This window comes from Phocoena sinus, chromosome 10 (genome assembly GCF_008692025.1).
Source record: "Phocoena sinus isolate mPhoSin1 chromosome 10, mPhoSin1.pri, whole genome shotgun sequence".
NCBI classification, from domain to species: Eukaryota; Metazoa; Chordata; class Mammalia; order Artiodactyla; family Phocoenidae; genus Phocoena; species Phocoena sinus.
Window position 1 is genome coordinate 72,684,592 of NC_045772.1, and position 24,517 is coordinate 72,709,108.

The window sequence follows — 24,517 nt, forward strand, 5'->3', positions numbered from 1 at the left end:
ATTTAAGAAAACAAAAAAAAAATATCATGAAGAACTTAGGGGTAAGACAGGAACAAAGACACAGACCTACTAGAGAATGGACTTGAGGATATGGGGAGGAGGAAGGGTAAGCTGTGACAAAGCGAGAGAGAGGCATGGACATATATACGCTACCAAACGTAAGGTAGATAGCTAGTGGGAAGCAGCCGCATAGCACAGGGAGATTAGCTCGATGCTTTGTGACCGCCTGGAGGGGTGGGATAGGGAGGGTGGGAGGGAGGGAGATGCAAGAGGGAAGAGATATGGGAACATAAGTATATGTATAACTGATTTACTTTGTTATAAAGCAGAAGCTAACACACCATTGTAAAGCAATTATACTCCAATAAAGATGTAAAAAAAAAAAAAAAATGCTGGGACAAGAGCTCAAGTCACACAGCTAACATGTGTCAGGCCTAGTACTTGAATATAAGTGTGTCTGACTTAAAAGTACAGAATCTTAATCACTATCTCTTCCAAACTTTTCATCTCAATTCCTCCAGAATTTGACATTATTTGACAGGTATTCTAACAGAGGCCACTTCTTTTCCCAGGCCATCCTTCTCATTGACTGAGAAGAAAACAGGCAACAACACACTCTCCAACCATGTGACAATCACAATCACACTTCCCCTCTTTTGATGTCTGTGACATATACCTAACTCTTACAGTCTGCTTTTCCATGGTGCTCTTTAAACTTCAACTATGATATGAATGCCCACCTAACAGTTTTCCTTTCAAAAATTACAATGCTATCTTTCTGAGGACTTCTGCTTTCATAGACACTAGTTTCATGGTTATCTTCACTCCAAATCTCTGACTGACCCCACCACATGTTCAACTATAGAGCTGAAATAACTTCCAGCCAGACCTCAAATTCTGATGTAGTCTCTTCAACCAAAACCTCCTACCTTCCAGCCTGTCTCACTTCCATACTGTCAATGAACAGATTTTCATTCATTTCCCAATCTAGTCCCTCAATACCTCTCAAGTGTCCTTACTCAGCATCTTTCTTTGTATTGGTTATGGGGAGAAGCATCATTTTCTCATCCTGTGTCCTTCTCCTCCATCCCGTAACTGCTCACCTTGGACATCATTTCATCTATCATTTCAGCAAGACACTCATATTCTTGCCTCCCTTGGCATTTTTTCCCATCATTATTTCCATCTTATCAACTCCTTGAGCAGTAAAAATATATCAGCTTTGGAGCCAATTAAATTTGAGTTTAAATTGTCTCATCACTCAATAGTTCCATGAATCTGAGGACCATTAAAAAATGAATGAAATAACATTTCCTGAGAAGTGGTATTTACTCAGAAGGTATTATTCAAGAAATATAAAGAAATTCAAAGTGGTGCAAAGTGAAGCTGGAGGGATGGCTCAGTGTCTGTCTCGACTTCTTCACCTCTGAAATGATCCTAATAATGCAGTGTTGTTAGGAGTGTGAAATGAGATAACTCATCATCCATGCAATAAACATTGAGTGATGGCACAGTTCAAGCCTTGGGCTGAACACTCTTCTCAAAAGTGAAAGCCTTCTCACTGGGAGAGAGTATCCCTAACTTGGTCTTCCATTCCATCGAACTATCACTTTTCCTTCATTTCTAAACTTATTAATAGAAAAGTCTACACCCACGACCCCCACATTCTTCCCACCTCTTAATTTCACATAATCAGACTTCTGTCCTAACCACTCCAAATTAAAACCATTCAAAGAAACAAGTCCTTTAACAACTGAATTGCTGCTTTTTCCTCCCTTGATTTCCATGACACAGTAATCCACCCCCCCCACCCGCCCCCCGGCAATTATTCTCAAACTTTAAAACCATTCATTTACCCATCTTCTTCACAATCACTTCTTTCAACTCCAGAATTTATCCAAAGAACTTTTCTTAAAACTCTTCTATTCATGGATGGAATTTCATACACTATCATGGCTTCAAGTCACCATAACAACAATAGCAACAACCATAAGGATAATGCCAAAACCTAAGCAGCGTTTGCTATGTGCCAGACTTTCTTTTAAGCACTTCATATATATTAACTCATTTAATCCTCACAACAACCCTATGATGTAGACACACAATTAATTCTCCCTATGTTACTGATGAAAAAAAACCTGAGACACAGAAACCTTTGAGCAGATAACTCAAAGCACAAGTTTGAACTCTCTTAAGCTCTAAGCCCGTGTTTCTCTTTGCTTGACACCAGTATCTTTAACTCAGATGTTCAAAGTTAAAAGTTTATCACCTTCTCAAAGAAAAAGAAAAAAGAAAACTCAGACTGTCATTCTGAACTTTCTGTTTTAATTAATAGTACCATCATTTCTGCCTCCTAGGCAGGGCCAGCTTCCGGGGTGCACACATGTGCAGTAGCACAGTCTCTGTGCTCAGAAGGGCCCCACACCTGGTTTAATGCTCTGCAGCTACCACCTTGAAATACTTAATAATTTTTTTTTTTTTTTTTTTGCGGTATGCTGGCCTCTCCCATTGCAGAGCACAGGCTCCGGACGCGCAGGCCAGCGGCCATGGCTCACGGGCCTAGCCACTCCGCGGCATGTGGGATCTTCCCGGACCGGGACACGAACCCGCAACCCCTGCATCTGCAGGCGGACTCTCAACCACTGCACCGCCAGGGAAGCCTGAAATACTTAATAATACTTAATAATTTTTAAACAAGAGGTCCTGCATTTTCATCTGTTATCCCACAAGTTATGTAGCTGGTCCTGCTCTTAAGCTCAAAATGCATCCATAGGCTTATTTTTATGCTAAAGTTAAGTCAAATTGATATTTATAAAGTACCTGTTCTTGTCTTAATACCATCACCTCTAACAAGTTTCTACTCAACTATTGGTTCTGCTACCCTGAGCCCCCTTAATCTCTATTTCAGGTGCAGTTAGATGATGATAAATGACTAGCAACAGGAAATCTGTGATTTGTCTATGCAGAAAGAGAATGCAGAGTATCACATTATTACATGTGATGGAGCTCAAATAAACTATTTGATGATTTTAAATAGTGGTGTCTGATTTTTGACAGTTTCATAAATTAGAAAAAATATATATATATACACATATATATGTTGCTTACAATGGACTTTCTTTCACTTATCAAATGGTCTATCTTGCAAATAATGATTTATTGCATTGTTGTTCAAATGGGTATTGAAATTAATTTACTAGCAAGTGTTGTCCACATGAAATTTTTGAAAGTACCAATGGTGGACAGCTACAAACGTTGATTAGAAACCTCCTATTACCTATGCTTCACAATTTTCCAAATTTTTTCAAAGAATACAAATGGTTTCGCTAATGAGTGAGCTAGCCAGCTCAAGGGGAAAATGCCCACACCATTCTCTTTCCTGTCAGCTAAGTCAATTGCAACTCAGAAAAACTTTCCAGAAAAAAAATTAATTGAATGTACAGCTAGAAAGAAGACACCATAGTACATGACTAACACTAAGACATATCCTAATAAAGTAGATTTCAAGAAAAAGAATCCTTTGGGGTCCCAGATAAAAATATCAAATCCTTTAAAAATGAGAAAAGAATCAAGTTGGTCTCAGACTTCTCCACTAAAACATTCAGTACTAGAAGACAGTGAAATGCTTACAGAGTTTTCAAAGAAAGAAAATAAAACCCCAATACTTTGCAACCAACCAAACTGTTTTTTCAAGAGTCCAAATATAGAAACAACAACAAAATGTTCAGGAAATGGAACTTTAAAAAAAAACAGACCATTAAACGATAAATGGAAAAACTGTAACAAAAGAACTTGCAGTGAACACTGAATCCACATGACTGTAGGCACAAGATGAAAACAAAGTTATTAAGTATGGTTATAGAGCTGAATGTAAATATTTTAAACCTCGTCAAATGTAGAATTAATATATTTAACAAAAGCTGGTGATAAGATAGGTAGAAATAGTGGAAGATAGTGTGAATACTTCAATTTTCTCATCTTTTATAGCCAATGGTCAAAAGATACTTTTAAATCTAATAGTAATAACATTAACTAACATTTATTGACTGAATACTATGTGCCAGGCATTGTACCAAGTACATGGCATGAATTATCTCATAAAATTCTTCATAATAACCCCAAGTGAAAAGCCATTTATTGTCTCCATTTTATAGATAATGAAACTGAGACTGTCAATAACTTGTCCAGAATACATTTGTCTGTAGGTGGTAAAGCCAGATTCAAACCCAGATATCCTGATTCCAGGACCCACACACTTAACTATTAGAATATGTTATAGAGTTAAAGCTATAAAAGTAAACACTGTATAATCTGCTTTAATTGAGTGATAGAGGGGAGGAAGACATAAAGATGTGAAAACATGCTAATTTCATCAAAAGTGTGCATAATGTGCTAACATATATGAAGGAAAAAAAATGAGTACCTGGGTGATACATTCATATTCATGGAAAACTGTAGATAATTCCATGGCAACACATTGGGAATCTCATCTAGTTGTTTTTAATCTCTATGTAGAACTACATAACTTGGAAATAATATAATTTATTTAATTAGGACCTATTGATAAGAATTGTATTGTCAGGACAGACTAAATTAAGCTGTAGTAACAACCTCAAAATTTCATAGGCTGGAAAAAGAAAAGGTTCAATTCTTATTCATGCTTCATTTGTGTGACCGGTCAGGAGGGGTCTCTGTCCAGCACAATCCCTCTGGGAGCCCTGCTAATGGAGCAATCACCATCTCAGACATTACAGGTCACACAGTGCCTGAGACAGTGTTCTGTAGCCGCAGTCCCCAGACTTTTTGGCACCAGGGACCGGTTTCATGGAAGACAATTTTTCCATGGACCAGGGCGGGAGGGGATGGTTTCGGGATGATTCAAGCACATTACATTTATTGTGCACTTTATTTCTATTATTATTACATGGTAATATATAATGAAATAATTATACAACTCACCATCATGCAGAATCATGGGGAGCCCTGAACCTGTTTTCCTGCAACTAGATGGTCCCATCTGGGGGTGACGGGAGACAGTGACACCAAGTGTGTTGCTTATGTCCAATCTACTCCATAATCTCGCTTTGGTTGCTGTCACTGCAGAAAACCCTGCTTCACAAAGACAGGACGTTGGAACTGGAAGCAGGCTTTTCAGTGCTTTTGTGGCAATCTCAGCATATTCCACCTTGACTTTAATCCAGAACATATGGAGATTTGAAGTTGTCTCAAACATATGTTTAAGGCCATTTGCAATCTCAAGCAACTGATCCTCTTCTAGCACGGACAAAGTCAATTCACCTGGCTTATTCACAAATGGGTCGCACATCCACTCCTTCCCAGTTTGGGGGTCTTTTGTGCTTGGGAAGTAATGCTCAAACTCTTTTGAAAGCTGAGATAGGTGATCATGCACCAGCTGGGAGAAAGAAGACCCTGGCTCAGTCTCTTTCAAAACCTCTGCTAATGTTTGAAACATGTCAAAAATCCCAGTGTTCAATCGTCACCCCTATAATTCCAGTTTGGCTTTGAATGCAGCCACTTTATCTGCTGACTTGAACACAGTTGTCATTCTCACCTGAAGTGACAGATTGAGTTCATTGAGCAGGTTGAATATGTCACACAAGTAAGCAAGTTTTTCGACCCATTCTGTGTCACTGAAATGTGCTGCCAGTGGTGACCTTTTCTAAAAGAAATCTCTGGAGCAGCTCTTGTAACTCAAAAATGCTGGCCAGTGACCTACCTTTAGAAAGCCATCTCACTTCTGTGTATGAGGGAAGATGTGTGTGCTCTGCATCCATCTCCTCACAAAGCTGTGAGAACAGACATGAGTTAAGGGCATGTACTTTAATGTGGTTGATAATTTTAATCACATCCTGCAAAATGCTGTTAAGTTCAGGTGACATTTTTCAGCTAGCCAGCATTTCTCTATGGATGACACAGTGTGTAGACTCACATTCAGAAGTGACCTCTTTGACCTGAGTAGTAAAACCAGAAAGCCGTCCAGTCATGGCAGCCGTTCTGTCCGTGCATATACCGTCACAAAATGACCAATTCAGTTTTCCTGATATGCAATCATTCAAAGACTTGAATAGTTCTGCAGCTGTGGTGTTGGCTGGCAACAAAAGTGCACATAACATATCCTCATGCACATCCTCCTGAAAATATATATCGCACAGAAACAAGCTTTGCTAACTTGTTGTCAACATCGGTAGACTCATCAACCTGCATTGCGTACCACGGTGACTCATTAATCCTCTCTAACAATTGTCCCTCAATATCCTCTGCTATTTCATCAATTCGTCTAGTTATGGTGCTAGCTGAAAGAGGAACACGTGCCACTTTTTGAACTGTAGCCTCTCCTAAAAGTTCACGACAAATGCCCTTAGCAGCAGGCAGGATCTACTCTCCACCAATAGTAAAGGGCTTCTCAGCTTTAGCAATGCGGTTAGCCACTAAGAATGACGCTCTTAGTGCAGACACATTTGATGAAGTGGTGGCCTTCAATAATTGCTTCTGTTCTTCATGTTCACATTTTTTTCTTTTGAAAAACTCCAAAGGCTTGTCTTTTAATGCAGGGTGCTTGGTCTCCATGTGGCAAAACAGTTTTGAAGGTTTCATGGCTTCGCTGGATAGCTGGTCGCCACATATTATACAAAGCAGGCTTGGAAAATGTGAATCACCTGTTGCAATGAACACTTAATTTAAGGACTCGGTATTTTCTTTAATATGCAGCTTTCTTTTTGTTAGCAGTCTTAGAGTCTTCTACTGTCTCATCATTGGGTCTTTCTCCCTTTTCAAAGAAGCTCTCCAGCGATGTTTATTTTTTACTCATTTTGGCTAGGGTTAGCTTGTGGGGGGCTTACCAAAACTGACTGAGACAAGTGCGCAGTGAAGGAAAGAGGCACGGACGGAAGTGGTAAATAAAATAATGGGAGGGCCATGTGTGGACTAAAATAAGTGTCAGATTCTGACTTAAAGCCTGCACCCGATGCAGCTTGTCACTTGCCACTCACTGATAGGGTTTTATTTATTTATTTTTTTAACATCTTTCTTGGAGTATAATTGGTTTACAATGGTGTGTTAGTTTCTGCTTTATAACAAAGTGAATCAGCTAGTCAGAAAGAGAAAAACTGATAGGGTTTTTGTATGAGTCTGCAAGCAATTGATTTATTATGGTCTCTGTGCAGTCAAACCTCTCTGCTAATGATAATCTGTATTTGCAGCCACTCCCCAGCACTAGCATCACTGCCTCAGCTCCACCTCAGATCATCAGGCATTAGATTCTCATAAGGAGCATGCAACCTAGATCCCTCGCATGCACAGTTCATAGTAGGGTTCGCGCTCCTATGACAATCTAATACCGCCACTTATCTGAGAGGAGACGGAGCTCAGGTGGTAATGTGAGCGATGGGGAGCGGCTGTAAATACAGATGAAGCTTCGCTCGCTCGCCTGCCACTCACCTGCTGCTGTGTGGCCCGGTTCCTAACAGGCCACGAACCAGTACTGCTCCATTCCTGTGGATTGGGAACCCCTGTTCTGTAAGATGCCTCACCAGCAATTAAATGTTTGGTCCAGAAATGACAGATGTAACCTCTACTTACAACTGCTTGGTCAAAACCAGACACATGATCCAATCTAACAACAAAAGGGCCAATAAATACTATCCCAGAATCACCAGAAGGTGGAGAACTGAAAACATTTGGCAAACAACACTAATGATTACCACATAAACATTTAGCTTGTTACCACATTTTTCTTACTACAGATAACGCCACAATAAACATTCTTGTTTAAAAAAACTTTGTGTACATGTACAGGTATATCTATATTATAACTTCTTAGAATGGAACCGCTGGTCAGAAAACATGTCCATTTTAATTTAGACAGATATTACTAAATTTCCCCCAAAAGGTTTTTCTTTTTTAAAATTTACATTTCTTTAATAATGACTGTATGTACTTGAGAACCTTTTCATGTGTTTATATGCCAAATTCATTTTTAGCTTTAAATCTCATCTACATGAGATTTAATCTTTAAATGAGTAAGGTAAATATGCAGCTTCCTTTGCTTTCTCCAAATGGCCAGAGAATTAGTTCTTCCAACACAAGCAATCTATTTCCCTCTCCAGTGGTTGTGAAATATCATATATGAATTGAACATTTGCATTTGAGTTTATTTCCTAAATCACCATTATGTGACATTGATCTATCTCCAGTGCCAATGTCACACCATTTTAATTACTAAAATTTTATAATACATTTTATAGTCTACTAGAGTTAGGCCATATTAATTATCCTCTTTTTCAAAATTTGACCGGTTATTCACATATATTATTTAATTAATTTTCTCAAAATTTTATACTAGCTTATCTAGTTCCATAAAATACTATTGTTATTTTTATTAAGGGTTCATAAATCCAGATCAATTTTCATTTTTAAAAAATTAGTAATTTTATCAAAACAGAGAGTATATACATTTTCCTATGTTCAACTCTTCTTTTGTACTTACTCTCAGTTGTTTCAGTTTTCTTTAGAGTAGTTTTATACACTTTTATTACTTTACTCCTATGTAACTTCTTTTTGCTGTTGTTATTATTGTTACTTTTGCAAATAAGCTCTTTCTTTCATTACATATTATTTACAGTTGAAATAAATATCTTCAGTATTTAAACTGGGTACATTTTGCTTTAAGGTTTTTGAGAAGCACACAAGCTCTTTGATTTGTGTCCATTTAATCAGAAGATTGGTTTGACTTTGTAAGTTCCCTGGCTGAAGACAGCAGCATTGTCACTGCAGACAAAGCACAGATGTGACCAAAATGCTGAGAGTCCTATTTTCTACTGTGTTCTCCAGAGACGATACTGGGCAAATCAATCTCTCTAGAATAGGTGACTGAATGTTTCATGTGCAGAAAAAGCTAAAAGGATCAAGCATAAATGGAATGTCAATATTTCAGACATTTAACTTCACCCTGAATGTTACTGGATTTATACATACATATGTATATATACATATTATATGTGTATATATTTACATACACACATATATATCTCCAAACACTGATTCACTTTAATAAATACTGTTAATAGTCTTCACATTGTAAATCTTAGTTGAATCTCAAATTCTACCTTATTTGGAAGTCTGCTCTCCAAGAATAGACCTATTTTTAATGGTAATTCATTTTATTACATCAGTAGTATTTGGACCTAAAACTTCTGATTCCTTGTAACATTTATTCAGAGTGAGACATGCAATCACAGAATTTTAGAACTAAAAAAAAGATACATTCATCTTTTAGAACATTTTTTCTCAACCATGGTGAAGAATTAGGGGAATTACACAGGGGAGATATTTTTAAATAAATAGTGTCACTTCTGTTTCCCCATGACCTTAATTCCCTGCCCACAAATGACAGTCACTGTTTAGTGAGATGCTGTGTGTCATTACTCAGGTGTGGCATGGAAAATAAAGGAAGGGGTAGGGAGGTTCTCAACCACTTCTCCTGGGATTATATAGCAAAAGAAAGTAAGACCTGGGAGCAGAGTGATCTTCTTGGCATCACAGTACTGATGGCAGTAAGCACAGTACTTCTCCCTTGACTGCCCACTCCTTCCACTCTATCACACCCGTATTCAGTAATGTTAGGAAAGATGGGATAACCAGAATCAGAGTTACCAAAAGGCTTTTCTGGTACCTCTTGCTTCTCACCAACACATACCATGAACAAAATTAACTACTTTCTCCTCTATGTTCCTAAAGTACTGTTCATAAAGCTAGTGCAGCTCATAAGTGCTAATACAGAATAATCTAATATGTGTTTTATGTTTTATGCATGGCCCAGCCAGATTATGAGATCCATTACAGAAGGATACAAAGCATATTCATTTTTGTCTGCCCAGTGTCTAACACAGTTCCTTCCATATACTTATTTTCACCAAATATTTCTGGAATTAAATTCAACCCATGGCTATACTCAAGAATCATATTAAGGTCTGAGTACAAATGACTCAAATATATCATAAACAATTACATTATAAAGCTCAGGTTAAATCGCATTTTTGAAGATCTCTCTGCAGGCTTTTCTAATTAATTCATGACATTTTTCAAAGTATACTAAATCACAAGGAATTATTTCCAATAATTGCTTTGACTACTCTCTTCCTTTCATGAAAACATTAACCTAATCTTCACATCTTTACATCTTTACTCTGATATCTTTTATAAAGAACCAATTCATCTTATGTTAAATTTCAAAACCATCTTAATTCCATCAATACCTTTTGCACTGCACAATATAAACATAATGCTCCTCTTCTCCTTTTTCAGATGTAGTATGATTATTAATTTATTAATTATATTATTGCAAAGGTACATAGATCTGTAAATACCTAACACTGGGAGAAAAAAATACACACTGAGCCATTTCAGAGGTTATCCCTAAGGAGTAAAATGAAAACAAGCACAGGGAATCAAAAAAGACTTTAATGTGTGCCCTGTGTGTCTTCATGGACTGAACCTTTCAGCCTGGGACCAGAAAATAAAGACAAGCAGCCAGGAGGACAGAAAGAGAAAATAGCAGTCATGGCTCCTGACAGAGCTCGTGAGGCTTAGCTGCACATCTAGAGTTCTCTTTCTCATTGAACAGACTCGAGTGGATTTATCAAAAGAGCCTGTCAAAGTCTGTAGTGGACGGTGCACTTCTCTTAGCTGGAATGGCACATCTCTTCACCCCCTACATCCCTACTGTCATCTTATGTCTCTAAACATATAACTTCCTACTATCATAGTAAACGGAACATGGAAAACTTAAGCTAATAAAAGCCCCCCTACTTCCCCAATTTCATATTGTAGTTAAGAGTATAAAGGCAGAAAACCTATATTATACGTACCCTGTTCAAAGCCGCTAGGACCAATTTGTGAATATCATTCCTGAAACACTGTTTTTTAACCATATTTAGCTTATGCTGATATTCAGTATCTTCCCTGGATTCTTCTGGGATGCCTAAATGCACAAATAAACAAATGTTTTTCTCATAAAGATTTGGGCTGAATAGATTGTCACTTATTAGGAATGATTATAATTAACCCAACAATACATATATATGTTATACCTTTTTCTAATCCATGGTTCCTTACCAAAGAAATAACTCTTAGCTTTAAGAAATTTCTAAAAACAGTTCATCACTGAATGTAAAATAAATACAGTGTGTGCGGATGTTCACTGAATTTAAAGTAGCAAGAAGTTACTATGGTGGAGGAATTTTCTGGAACAAACAATCTCTTTTTTGTATGAATAGGCTGTACTCATTACAAGAAGCTAGAAGATTTTTATGCAACAATGCACAACTTGAGAAAAGATCAAAGTTACTTGGACTACAACATAAAAAGGTCAGATATGAAATGTAGACATAAAAGAGCAGCTGGAATAACAGTGGGAAAAAAAAGATTTTAGTTTCAGCATTATAATGGTAAAGAGCATATAGTTTTATTAAAAGTCCTCTAAGGCTGTATAAAAGTATTAAGTAACTTAAAGAAAACATATTCCTTATTCAGCTACACTGTAGCTGAACTAACCCAAAACTGTTGGAAAAACAGGAAGTCAAAAAATATTGGTTATGCAATAGAACATATAAGTAAAATTATTATGAATAAATAACGTTTCTAAAACCTATGACTATAGAAATAATTATTAATAAACAATTCCTTCTAACCTTTCACTTCAATAATTTGTATTAACACAAACTATAAGTTGACTGCATATAACTTTTCATTTACTTAACAAACATTTGAATGCCAACTACATGCAAGGGATTTTGCTACATGCTGAGAATACCACAGTGACTATGACAGGCATGATTTTCACCCTCCTAGAACTTTCAGTCTTCATTTTAAAATTTATTCAAACAGGTCCTGACATTCACTACAGCTGTATGACCTTCGATAAGTTACTTAAACTCTCAGTGTCTCATTTTCAGTGACCAAGATCACATTAATTGCTGAAGCTGCCCATTACATCACAAGCAGATGTGACCATTAAAAGCAGTACTGTTGAGAAGTAAAATCTTCATGCCATATGTAAGGAGACTTACTAAATGTCTTTCTTATGTTAAGACCAAATGAATATTCCCAAAAGTTCATCTCTGGTCTTTGTTATATCACTTGAGGTTCTACTATCCAGAATGGATATAATTTCCTTTCCACATAATAGTCCTTTAAATTGTTTGAACTGCAAACTTTTTGAAGGCAGGATCCATAACCTAATCATCTCCAGGTTACCAAGAGTTCCAAGCAGAGTACTTTAGGTATAACAGTTGTTCCACATACACTTATTGCACAAATGTGTCTTTAAAAAGCACACACTCTGATTCAGGCTGCACAGGGTGAAAACCTGGCTCCGTTACATAAGCTGTGACCTTAAAATCTCTATATCTTATGCCTCAGTTTCATCATCTGTGATATGGGGTGGAAAAGTAGAACCTGCCTTACGGGTTGCTACAAGAATTTTTAAAGTTTATATACATAAAGTACTTTGAATAATGCCTTACACATTTGTTACTAACTATAAATGAGTGAATTTTAATAGCTTTCATAACCTCCTGCATTATCTCCTCTCCAAATTAAACAAATTCAGCTTCTCTTATTGTTCTTAAGGATGTGGTTTTATATTCATAATCACTTTCCTCTATACACTTCCCAATATGCATATGTCCTTTCCTAAAGAATTTTTTCCTCTAGAACTGACAGTAAATCAAGAAAGAACAAGTCAAATGATATTTTATTAAAATAAGTAGGTCTTTATTATTATTTTTTAAAGCAACAGGCTCAATCACTTCAATAAGTTATTGTTATAAAAAAGAGGAGGAAGTGAACAGTACCAGATTGAAAGAAACTTAAGAGACATAATACTAGCTGCAATATGTGGCCCTGAATTAAATTATACATATTTGCTATAATGCACATCTTTGTTACAATTAATAATCTGAATGTGGTCTAGTTAATAAAATTAATACATGTACATCTAAACATAAGTACCTACTTCAGCATGTCAAAACCTGAGAATCATATTAAACCTCAAAACTACTGGCATACTGATATTATAGTTACTCACTGACACAGAGAATGATATAATATAGAATGATAAAGTATAGTATGGTACAGTTACAGCATGGTAGAGTATGGTATTGTGTGGTATGGTATGGTAATATAGTAGGTTAGCATAGAGTGAAGTAGATGGTTAAGCCTTTACCTAATAGAGAAATGTATTTATATGTTGATATGCTTATAAAATACGTCTATTAATATGTTTCCATACATAAAGTACCACCATAAAGTTATAAAATTATTTTCAAGGGCACCTGTTTAATACACCTAAACATTATTATAAAAAAAAACATTTAAATACATCATTTCATACATCTAAATTATTACTGACTATCAATGTCGCTTCAGGCTCAATCTCAGAACAATAAAAGAAAAGAAATTCTACATTCAAAACTTATTTTTGAACTAAAAGAATGTTATTAACTAACAGATGATTCATAATGTCTTTTGGTTATCTTTAAAACTCAAATTCACTCTCAAAAGAAGAACGTTGACACCTTTAAGGGTAATCAAAAGGATTTTGTTTTTTTTACAATCTACAAAGTTTAAAAAAATTCACAATAATATTTTCAAGCAACACTATGTCTGTTAAATTATATCTCTAAAGTTGTGTGACAACTATGAATGGGACATCATGGTTCAATTCAAAATTTATTGAATAGCTATTTTTGTTCAAGTTACCAGGGGGTTAAAAAAAAAAAAAAAGGCATGACTAAAGAAAGCCCTCTCTTTGAAAAAATCTATACTCTTATACAGAGAATACTCTTATACTCAGAAACATAAAATACCAATATGACTACAGATAACGGTAGATTTAGGAAGATTTCATTTAAAAAGGACCAAAAAAAATGGGCTTCAAAAGAATTGGGACTTTTACAGAGCAAAATAATAATAACATCCCTGATATTCAGTAGTCAGAAAATCACGCCAAATGTACCTCCTAAACATCTCCCACATCCATCCTCTCCTCGGTTTTCTTTGCTGGGCACCCACCATGTCTCACCTATCACAGCCTCCAGCCTAATCACCCTGCAGGAGGTTCCCCTCCCGTCAATCATTATCCACACCACAGTGCTACTGTTATAAATTGCAGATTTGGTTATGACACTGCAATTTTGAAACACCTTAAATAAATTTGAATTGACTTGTGCTAAGAAAAAGCACAAATTGCTCAGTGTTGTATTCAAGGCCCTTCCCTCTCAGCCTCTGCCTGTCCTTCCACATTTATCCCCAGGACTGCTTTCCTCACATACCATGCTCCACTCACCCCACACTATGAGCACTTTCTCTTTCTGCTTGAAATGTCCTTCCTGGCTTTACCAGGTCAGCCTTATTCACCCATCAGGTTCAAATATCACAATCTCTGGCCTACTCTTTTGAATAAATTATCTGTGCCTCCATCAATACTCTCATAGCCTTTTATAATACATGTATCTATAATAGCTCCTCACAACTGTCTGGTAATTAACTATCTGTCTACCTCTAGGCTCCTATAAATAGTACAGTCATGTCTTGTTTTACTTGTCTTTCAGACCTTTGCAGTCATCACAATATATAGAACGTAAGAAGCACTTAATAACTACATGCTGAATGAATGGGGGAGCCGTTGTTTTAAATGGGCTTTGGAGGACAAATAAGGTCATAACAGATGTAAGCAGGAAGTAAATGTGGGGAGGATTGACACTATTGCGGCTCATGAGTAAAAGCTACATGGTTATATTTGAGAAAGATTAATTCAACCAGAGAGTAAAAGAAGGACTGGAAAGAGGCAAAAGAGGAAGTGTGAAAATTAGTTGGGTATTATTATAATTCAGACAGGAAAAAAACAAACAAAAAAACTTGGACTTGGTAAGGTCAACAGAAATAGAAAAGAAATAGCAGAGATGACACTCTCCTTGGAGGTAAAGCTCCACACTATGTTGCAGTTATTTTTTCTGGAAATAAATTATTGATGTTTCTTATTAAATTTTAATCTAAATTTATCTGACTCTTCCACATCATCATTTTCCCTCTATTTTAATTTTTGGGCTAGTGAAAAGATTACATTTGGTTGGCAGAAACTGGTCCTTTAATTTTTGCCTAGAAAGTTGATATTTCATGAAAAGTCAAAAAATCCACTTCAAATGACATCTCTTCCCACAATCAATCATGTAACTTACCTGGAACTATAAAATGTAATATAGCTCGAAGTGCCTCCAGCTGCACTGATACTGACATCTCATGACTTCTCATAACTGTTATTATTTTGCGGGCCACTGCTGCCATTGTATCCAGGGAAGTGTTACTAGAGATAAAATATTGAAATGCTTATTAAGAGTACAACCTGATTCCAATACAAACACCAATTTGAAACAAGTACGAGAAAACAGAACTATTTTATCAGAAAAGGCTGATGTGAATTCGGCAGTATGAGCATACACAATTTAAGTTCTAATTTAGTTAAACTTTGACGTCAAGAAGTTAAATTTACAGTAAACTGGGAATTCTTTTATATAGTTTCCCAGAACTAACAACTTCCTTCTGATCTATACATGGGTCACTGGCAGCAAGCCTGGAAAGTAGGTGTTATTATTTGCATTTTCCAGGTACAGAATTTAGGCTGACAGAGGTTAAACATCAAGGTCATATCACTGGAATGTGACAGAGCCAGAGCTGGAATGCAAACTCTGACTGCCAAGTCCAGAGAGCTGTTTATTGTATAACTACCTGCCTCTTCCAGATTAACACCACTAGACTTCTTATATGGTATTCTTAATTATTTTTTGCATTAAGTCTTGGTGTCTCTAAGGTATTTTAGCTATACTTTCTTTTACATATAAATAAATGTAGATTTCAGTAGGTCCTACAAACTGTAATAGAGGCAGCCCTTGCTTTACACAGTGCCCTACTGACTAAAACTTCCGCATATCATAACTGTGTCCTCACTTCGCGTGGGTCTGTGGTTACTGACATATAGTCCCTTTTTTCCACTTTAAAGTCCCAGGTTAAACACATCCCCTCTTTGTAGCCTCTCTCCTTTGGTCGCCCTAGCTTGGTTCACCAAGACCCTATGATTTTACACATCCTGCCATTGAATTATCACATTGTATTGTAATTATCTGTTTATAAATTAGTCTCCCCAACTAGACAGGGAGATTTTTAAGGGCAGGCACATTGTCATAGTTAACTTTGAATCCCCAGGACTGGAAATTTACACATTTAATATATGAGAAAACAGCCAGAAACATTAACTGCCCAGAATATACAAAATCTTAAACTGTCAGTTATTCCACTGCATTTTTGCCTCATATATAAAGGTTCACACACTGCCAGGACCATAAAAATCACAATTTAAGGTAAACTTAAAAATAACAATTAGAAGCCATATCCTGATTTTATCTTTTATACCTTTCACATAACACAATAATCTGAAAAACTGTTTAAGGTTATGTTCTATATAACTGCCATTTTTCAAAACATAGTCAACACCAAGCATTAAGCACAAAAGCAAACCTTCAACGTATTTCTACTTTATCATCCCTTTCAATATGTAGATAAAATAAGTCTATGTATCACTGACATGAAATTATATTGCAAAATGTTTCACTCTTCAAATGCCTTGTTTTTCCTTTTATTCTTAAAATTATGCTCAAAATATTGATATTCTACCTGGTCCAATTAATATATTCTACATAAATTCAGAAATATGTATTACCTTCCTTCAAAAAGATGATTTAGCATTTTACAGCCACTTTCAGCCACTTCAGGAGAATGTATATGCTTCTGCATTAACTCCAATACATTCAGATATATTCCTTTTGATAACAGGATCTTTCTGAAATTAACTACAAGATTTTTTAAATGTTACTTGTATAAATGAAAGCACATTCTCATAATCTTGCAAAAAGACACATACTATTAAAATAATCCAAATTCATAGGAAGGTATTTAAACTACATATTTAATTTATATTTCATTGGCAACTTAAAGATCATTCATTTTTTTAATTTAAAATATATACCATTTCCAATTTTTACACATTTATTGACCATTTGTTGAGGTTTTAGTATTAAAGTCTCATTCACAGAGTAAACTAGTGGAATGTAACCATCATCCACGTGAAAAGAGTATTTTTTGCAGAAATGCATTTTAAAATAATGTCCTCCAAAATAAGAATGAAAGTTAAATTTCATTCTAATATTTAAAACAACTTCCTAAAATAACCATACTTATATAGAGCTAAGGCTCACTAGTGAGTTGGGAATAAGCTATAGATGTGTGAAGATACTGAGCATTCTATTGGCTCTTGGGGGATGCAGGAAGTGGGCCTGAAACCAGGCTGGGTTGCCCTCAGCCTTGAGCTACCTTCTCCATTTACCCCAGTGGAATGTACAAACATTATCATTTCTATGTGTGCCATGATATGCAAAGTGATGAAAAGCACTGATAGAGAACAAAAATAATTACATACTTTCACAGAATAATGCCAAAGCTTAAGAAACACATAGATTGCTTTGAAACTGATTGCGTATTATATGTGGAAAAGTAATTATATCCCAGCAATAATTATTACAAATTAATTTTCCTCTTCATAATAAACTTTCTTCACCAAATGCAAATCCAGTGTCTTAAAGTTTCCACACTGTCTTAAAGTTTCTATATAAATATCACTTACCTTGAAACCTCTATATAAATATCAATTCCAACATTATACACTATATTTCAACACTTTGAAGGTGGCAGGAAATGAAACTTTTAAAGCTTTAAGTACTATTTTGAAAAAATAAGATATGCATCTCAAATTGAGAAAAAAAGAAAAGATCAGACAAAACTCAGAAATAAGTGGAAGTGATATATGCATTCTAAATTACTGGCAAAAATCTGAAAACTAACACCTTTTAAAGACATCCTGAATAGCACACATTAAAATATAATACGAAGTTGGTTATTCAAGTGTTGGTGAGGATGTGGATAAAAGGGAATGTAAAATAGTACAGCCACTATGGAAAAAAGTATGGAGATTCCTCAAAAAAATTAAGAATAGAACTATCATATGATCCAGGTATCCCACTTCTGGATATTTATCCAAAAAATGTGAAACTCCACTAATTTGAAAAGATATATGCACCCCTACGTTCTTCACAGCATTATTTATAATATCCAAGATAAGGAAACAACCTAAGTGCCCATCAACCAATGAATGCATAAAGAAGATATGACATACATATATGGTGGAATACTACTCAGTCATAAAAAAAGATGAAATCTTGTCATTTGCACCAACATGGATGGACCTTGGAGGTATTATGCTAAGTGAAATAAGTCAGATGGAGAAAGACAAATACTGTATGATTTCACTCACACGTGGAATATAAAAAAATAAATAAATGAACAAACGAAACAAAAACAGAGTACTAGTGGTTACCAGAGGGGAGAGGGGCCAGGGAATGTGAAATGTATAAAGGGGATGATGGATGGAAACTACATTTTTGGTGGTGAGCACACTGTAGTATATACAGAAGTAGAAATATAATGTTGCATACATGAAACTTATAATGTTATAAACTAAGCCCAATAAAAAAATTTTAATGATTTTAATTAACTAATTTAAAAAAGAATTTGGTTGTTTTGCTCAGTCAGATCAGAAGTTTTAATAGCCCCTCCTAAAATGGCTAAATTCCAACCAAGGAAATACTTTAAATTATAGAACTTATTCTAGACCAGCAGTTCCCACACTTCAGAGTACATGAGAATCCCCTGGGTGACTTGTTAAAATAGATTGCTGGGTTCCACCTACAGAGTTTATGATTCATTGGGTCTATATGGCACCCTAGAAATTACATTTTTAACGAGTTCCCAAATGATGTTTCTGGTCCAGAGACCACACTATAATGATCACTGTCTTGGACATTAACTCAATTTGAGACTTGAAAATTAAGAGTAGAAATTCCATTGTACAGTACACGTTGGAGAAAAAATTATAGCATGGAGTCACTTTAGAGTTTATAGAAGACTTTACACACCTTATCTCATCTACCAGCTATCTACACAATACTCATGACTTCTTCCACTCCATTTTAGCAATAAATTATCTGCTTTACGAGACCAATAACAATATGCAAAACTCCCTCCAGGCCTTCACTTCAATAGTCACCTTCTTTCCTCACTAGGCAGTGAGGAAAGTGAGGAAAGTCACAATTTCATCACCTCTGAACCCTAATATGTATACTCCTTCTTTGCTTCGTATTTTTTTCTTAGTTACCTCACATATCATATATGCCAATTAGCCTTTTTATTTATCTTCCCCACTAGAGTGTAAGCTTCATGAGCCTGGGATTTCTATTTATCTGCTGTGTCTCAAGTGCCTAAGGTTCAATAAATATTAATTTGATTAATTAATTAAATGAAGAAAATGTTACACAAGATGCTTGAACCTTCACCTGGTTAGCACCATCACAAAACCCAGTTTTTCTGGCCAAGAATCCAGTCATTTTTTTCTAGAAAACTATACCCAGCCCTACACATGCAATGTTCCCAAGTGTGTTTCAATGACAAGTTGCCCATGGAGATTGGTGAACAAACTACTTAAGTTCTTAATACTCTCATAAGGCAGAACTCCAAGGACTATACAAAGGGATCTGAGGAAAGTTAACATGGCAAGTGACCAAGAACAAAGAAGTAAGAAAGCAGAAAGAGCAGAGAACTGATTCTGAACAAAGAAACCAAGGTTAACTCCAAATGTAACTAATCCTGAGACACCATAATAAGAATCAGCCCAGGGACTGATCAAAATTGCAGAGATCAGGGCTTCCCTGGTGGCGCAGTGGTTGGGCGTCCGCCTGCCGACGCAGAGGACATGGGTTCGTGCCCCGGTCTGGGAAGATCCCATATGCCACGGAGCGGCTGGGCCCGTGAGCCATGGCCGCTGGGCCTGCGTGTCCGGATCCTGTGCTCTGCAACAGGAGAGGCCATGGCAGTGAGAGGCCCATGTATCGCAAAAAAAAAAAAAAAAAAAAATTGCAGAGATCAAGATTCTTCCCAGGGAAGACCCTGAGCTCACCTCCTCCCATGGGCATACCAAAATTACAACTATTTACAGAGCAACTATCTATGAGAATGATCTGAAGACTAGCAGAAAAGATATTCCACAAGTAAAGACATAAAAGAAGAACCACAATGAGATGACAGGAGGGGTGTAGAAAGTGATGTAGTCAAGACTCACACTCCCGGATAAGGGACCAAAAAACAGGAGGATAATCACAACTGCAGAGGTTCTCCTCATGGAGCAAGAGGTCCAAGCCCCTCATTGGTCTCTCCAGCCTGGGGGTACTGCACTGGGAAGATGAGCCCCCAGAACATCAGGCTTTGAAAGCCACTGGGGCTTGTATAGTGGGAGAGCAAGAGGGCTGTAGGAAACAGAGATTCCACCCTTAAAGAGTGCACGTGAAGTCTCACACACTTGGAGATCCAGCACACAGTAAGTTGAAAAGAGCCTGGGTCAGACCCACTTGCTCATCTTGGAGAGTCTCCCAGAGAGGCAGAAGGTAACTGGGACTCCCCCTGGGCACAAAGATGCTGATGACAGCCATTTTGGGTAGCATATTCTACCACGAGGACATTGGTGCTGACAAGTACCATTTTGGAGTTCTCCATCTAGCCAATTAGCACTAGGATTCAGCTGCACCGATCAGCAGGTTGGCACTAGTCCTGAGAACCCCTCAGGCCCATAGTCAGCTGCCACGGGATTCTCAGGCGCACAGCCAGCCACCCAGGGACCTGGCACTGCCAACCAGCAAGTTGGCACCAGCTCCAAAACCCTAAGCTCTGCAGTCAACTGCCCCAAGACCTCCCAGGCCTGAAGTCAGCCTGCCAGGACCCAGCACCCCCCACCAGTGGGCTAGAACCAGTCCCAGAAATCCCCAGACTGTGCAATCAGCCATGCCATGACCCAGCCTTGGCCACCAGGGACCTGCAGCCTCTGCACAGGAGGTTCAGGCGGCCAACCAGCCAGAAACTGGCCCCGCCTACCTGAGCACCCATAGTAGTTGGACTCACCACAACAGAAGAGCCCACTCAGAACACACAGGGGGCACCCCTAGAAGATATACTCTGTTAACCAGAGGGGAGTGTACTCCTAGATCTAATAATATGTTCCTACATAAGGACACTTCTCCAAGATCAGGAAACAATCAACCCACCTAAACATACAAATAAAAACAAAAAATTAGGCAAAATGAGACAACAAAGGAATATATTCCAAATGAAGGAACAAGATAAAATCTCAGAAGAATTAAGCCAAGTGGAGATATGCAATCTACCAGATAAAGCATTCAAGGTAATGATCAAAAAGATGCTCAACAGGGCTTCCCTGGTGGCACAGTGGTTGAGAGTCTGCCTGCCAATGCAAGGGACACAGGTTTGTGCCACGTTCCAGGAAGATCCCACATGCCGCGGAGCGGCTGGGCCCGTGAGCCATGGCCACTGAGCCTGTGCATCTGGAGCCTGTGCTCCACAACAGGAGAGGCTACAACAGTGAGAGGCCCGCGTACTGAAAAAAAAAAAAAAAAAAAAAAAAGATGCTCAACAAACTCAGGAGAAGGATGAGTGCAGTGAGTTTAACAAAGAGTTAGAAAATATAAAGAATTAAAGAGATGAAGAATACAAAAATATGAGTTCAATTTAAGAGAACTCTGAGACAACATCAAGCATACTAACATTCTCATATAGAGACCCCAGAAGGAGAAGAGACAGAGAAAATGGCAGAGAAATTATTTGAAGTGACAATAGCTGAAAACTTCTCTAAACTGGGAAAGGAATAGATATCCAGATCCAGAAAGCACAGAGAGTCCCAAACAAGATCAACAGATTGAGGTCCATAAAAAGACATATTGTAATTAAAATGGAAAAAATTGAAGATAAGGAGAGAATATTAAAGCAAAAGAGAAGCAACTAGTTATATACAAAGGAACTCCCATAAGACTGTCAGCTTAAATTCTGCAGAACAGAAGGGAGTAGCAGGATATATTCAAAATGATAAAAGGAAAAAATACTCTACCCAGCAAGGCTATCATTCATTTGAAGGAGAGATAGAGTTTTACAGACTAGCAAAAGCTAAGAGTTCAGCATCACTATGCTGTATAAGAAATGTTAAAGAGATGTCTCTGGTGGAAAAAAGAAGACCACAACTAGAAAAATAAAATTTATGAAAGGACAAATTTCATTGGTAAAGGCAAATAAAGTAAAGGTAGTAGATCAACCACTTATAAAACTAGTAGGAAGGTTAAAAGAAAAAAGTAGTAAAATCATCTATGCCCACAGTAAGTAGGTAAGGGATTCTTACAAAACAAAAAGATGCAAAATATTATGTAAAAAACACTGAATGTGGAGAGAGTAGTAAAAATGCAGGGATATTAAAATGCTTTCAAAGTTAAGAGATCATCTTCTCAAGAAAGTAACATTGGAAAAAAGAAAAATACAACAGATTAATGTTTTATATGTGTGTATGTGTGTGTCTGTATATATATCTATAATATATATAGGAATATATACTCATAATAACAAAATAAATCCATATTTGATCAGTAAATTAGAAATAAAAAGTTAAGAGATCAACTTAAAATAATTTTATACACACACACACACCCCTCACAGTAACCACGAACCAAAAATCTATAATAGATACATACTGAAAAAAAGAAAATAATCCAAACATAAAACTAAAGGATAGTCATCAAATCGTAAGAGAAAGGAACAAAAGAAAAAGGAACAAAAAAGAACTACAAAAAAAAGCACCCATAAACAGCAATAAGCACGCACCATAAGTAATTACTTTAAATGTAAAGGGACTAAATGTTCCAACCAAAAGACATAGAGTATCTGAACAGATGAACAGATAATAAAACAAAATCTACCTATATGCTACCTACAAGGGGCTCACTTCAGATCTAAAGACACAAACAGACTGAAAGTGAGGGGATGAAAACAGGTATTCCGTGCAAATGGAAAAGAAAAGAAAGCTGGGGGGGCTTCCCTGGTGGCGCAGTGGTTGAGGGTCCGCCTGCCGATGCAGGGGACACGGGTTCGTGCCCCGGTCCGGGAGGATCCCACATGCTGCGGAGCGGCTGGGCCCGTGAGCCATGGCCGCTGAGCCTGGCGTCCAGGGCCTGTTCTCTGCAACGGGAGAGGCCACAACAGTGAGAGGCCCGCGTACCGCAAAAAAAAAAAAAAAAAAAAAAAAAAAAAAGAAAGCTGGGGTAGCAATACTTATATCAGACAAAATACACTTTAAACAAAGACTGTAGCAAATGACAAGAAAGGACATTACATAGTGATAGAGGGATCAATCCAGCAAGAAGATATAACAATTATAAATACATATGCACACAACATAGGAACATCTGAATACATAAAGCAAATATTAACAAACATATAGAAAGAAATTGACAGCAACACAATAATACTAGGGAACTTTAACACTCAATTTACATCAATGGACAGATCATTCAGACAGAAAATCAATATGAAAACACTGGCCTTAAAAGACACAATGAATCTGATGGACTTAATAGATATGTGTGTGTGTGTATGTGTGTGTGTGTGTGTGTGTGTGGATATATATCACTCTCTATCCAAAAGCAGCAAAATACATATTTCTTTCAAGTGCACATGGAACATTTTCCAGGACAGATCACAGGCTAGTCCACAAAACAAGTCTCAATAAATTTAAAAAGACTGAAATCATATCAAGCATCTTTTCCTACCGTAATGCTATAGAACTAGAAATAAACTTGAAGAAAAAAACTGCAAAAAAACACAAATATGTGCAGGCTAAACAATATGTACTAAACAACCAATGGGTCACTGAAGAAATCAAAGCAGAAATTTTAAAAATACCTGGAAATAAATGAAAACACAAAGAAAAGAACCCAAATTCTATGGGATGCAAGCAGAAGTAGTTCTAAAAGAGAATTATATAGCAATACAAGCATACCTCACAAAACAAGAAAAATCTCAAATAAACAACCTAACCTTATATATAAAGGACCACAAAAAGAAGAACAAACAAAACCCAAAATTAGTAGAAGGAAAGAAATCATAAAGATCAGAGAAGAAATAAATGAAACAGAGACTAAAAAATCAATAGAGAAGATCAACAAAACTTAGAGCTGGTACTCTGAAAAGATAAACATAATTGATAAACCATTAGCCAGACTCATCAAGAATAAAAAAAGAGAGAGAGGACCTGGCCCAAATCAATAAAATCATAAATAAAAAAGAAGTTACAATCAAAACCAAAGAAATATAAAGAATCATAAGAGATTACTACAATTATATGGCTATAAAAAGGACAACCTAGAAGAAAAGGACAAATTCCTAGAAATGTACAATCTCCCAAGACTGAACCAGGAAGAAATAGAAAATACAAACAGACTGATTACCA

General features: G+C 36.7%; 1 protein-coding gene across 4 annotated transcripts in view; it reads right to left on the reverse strand.

The window, feature by feature from the left end:
- Positions 1 to 24,517, reverse strand: part of LRRK2 (leucine rich repeat kinase 2) — a 153,033-nt gene that overhangs the window by 98,320 nt on the left and 30,196 nt on the right. For all 4 annotated transcript variants that reach the window (XM_032644297.1, XM_032644296.1, XM_032644298.1 and 1 more), the window contains 3 exons: positions 16,793 to 16,922; positions 15,258 to 15,382; positions 10,887 to 10,999 (listed from right to left, as the gene is read on the reverse strand). In XM_032644297.1, coding sequence (XP_032500188.1) covers positions 10,887 to 10,999; positions 15,258 to 15,382; positions 16,793 to 16,922 — 368 coding nt within the window. The remainder of the gene's footprint in view (positions 1 to 10,886; positions 11,000 to 15,257; positions 15,383 to 16,792; positions 16,923 to 24,517) is intronic.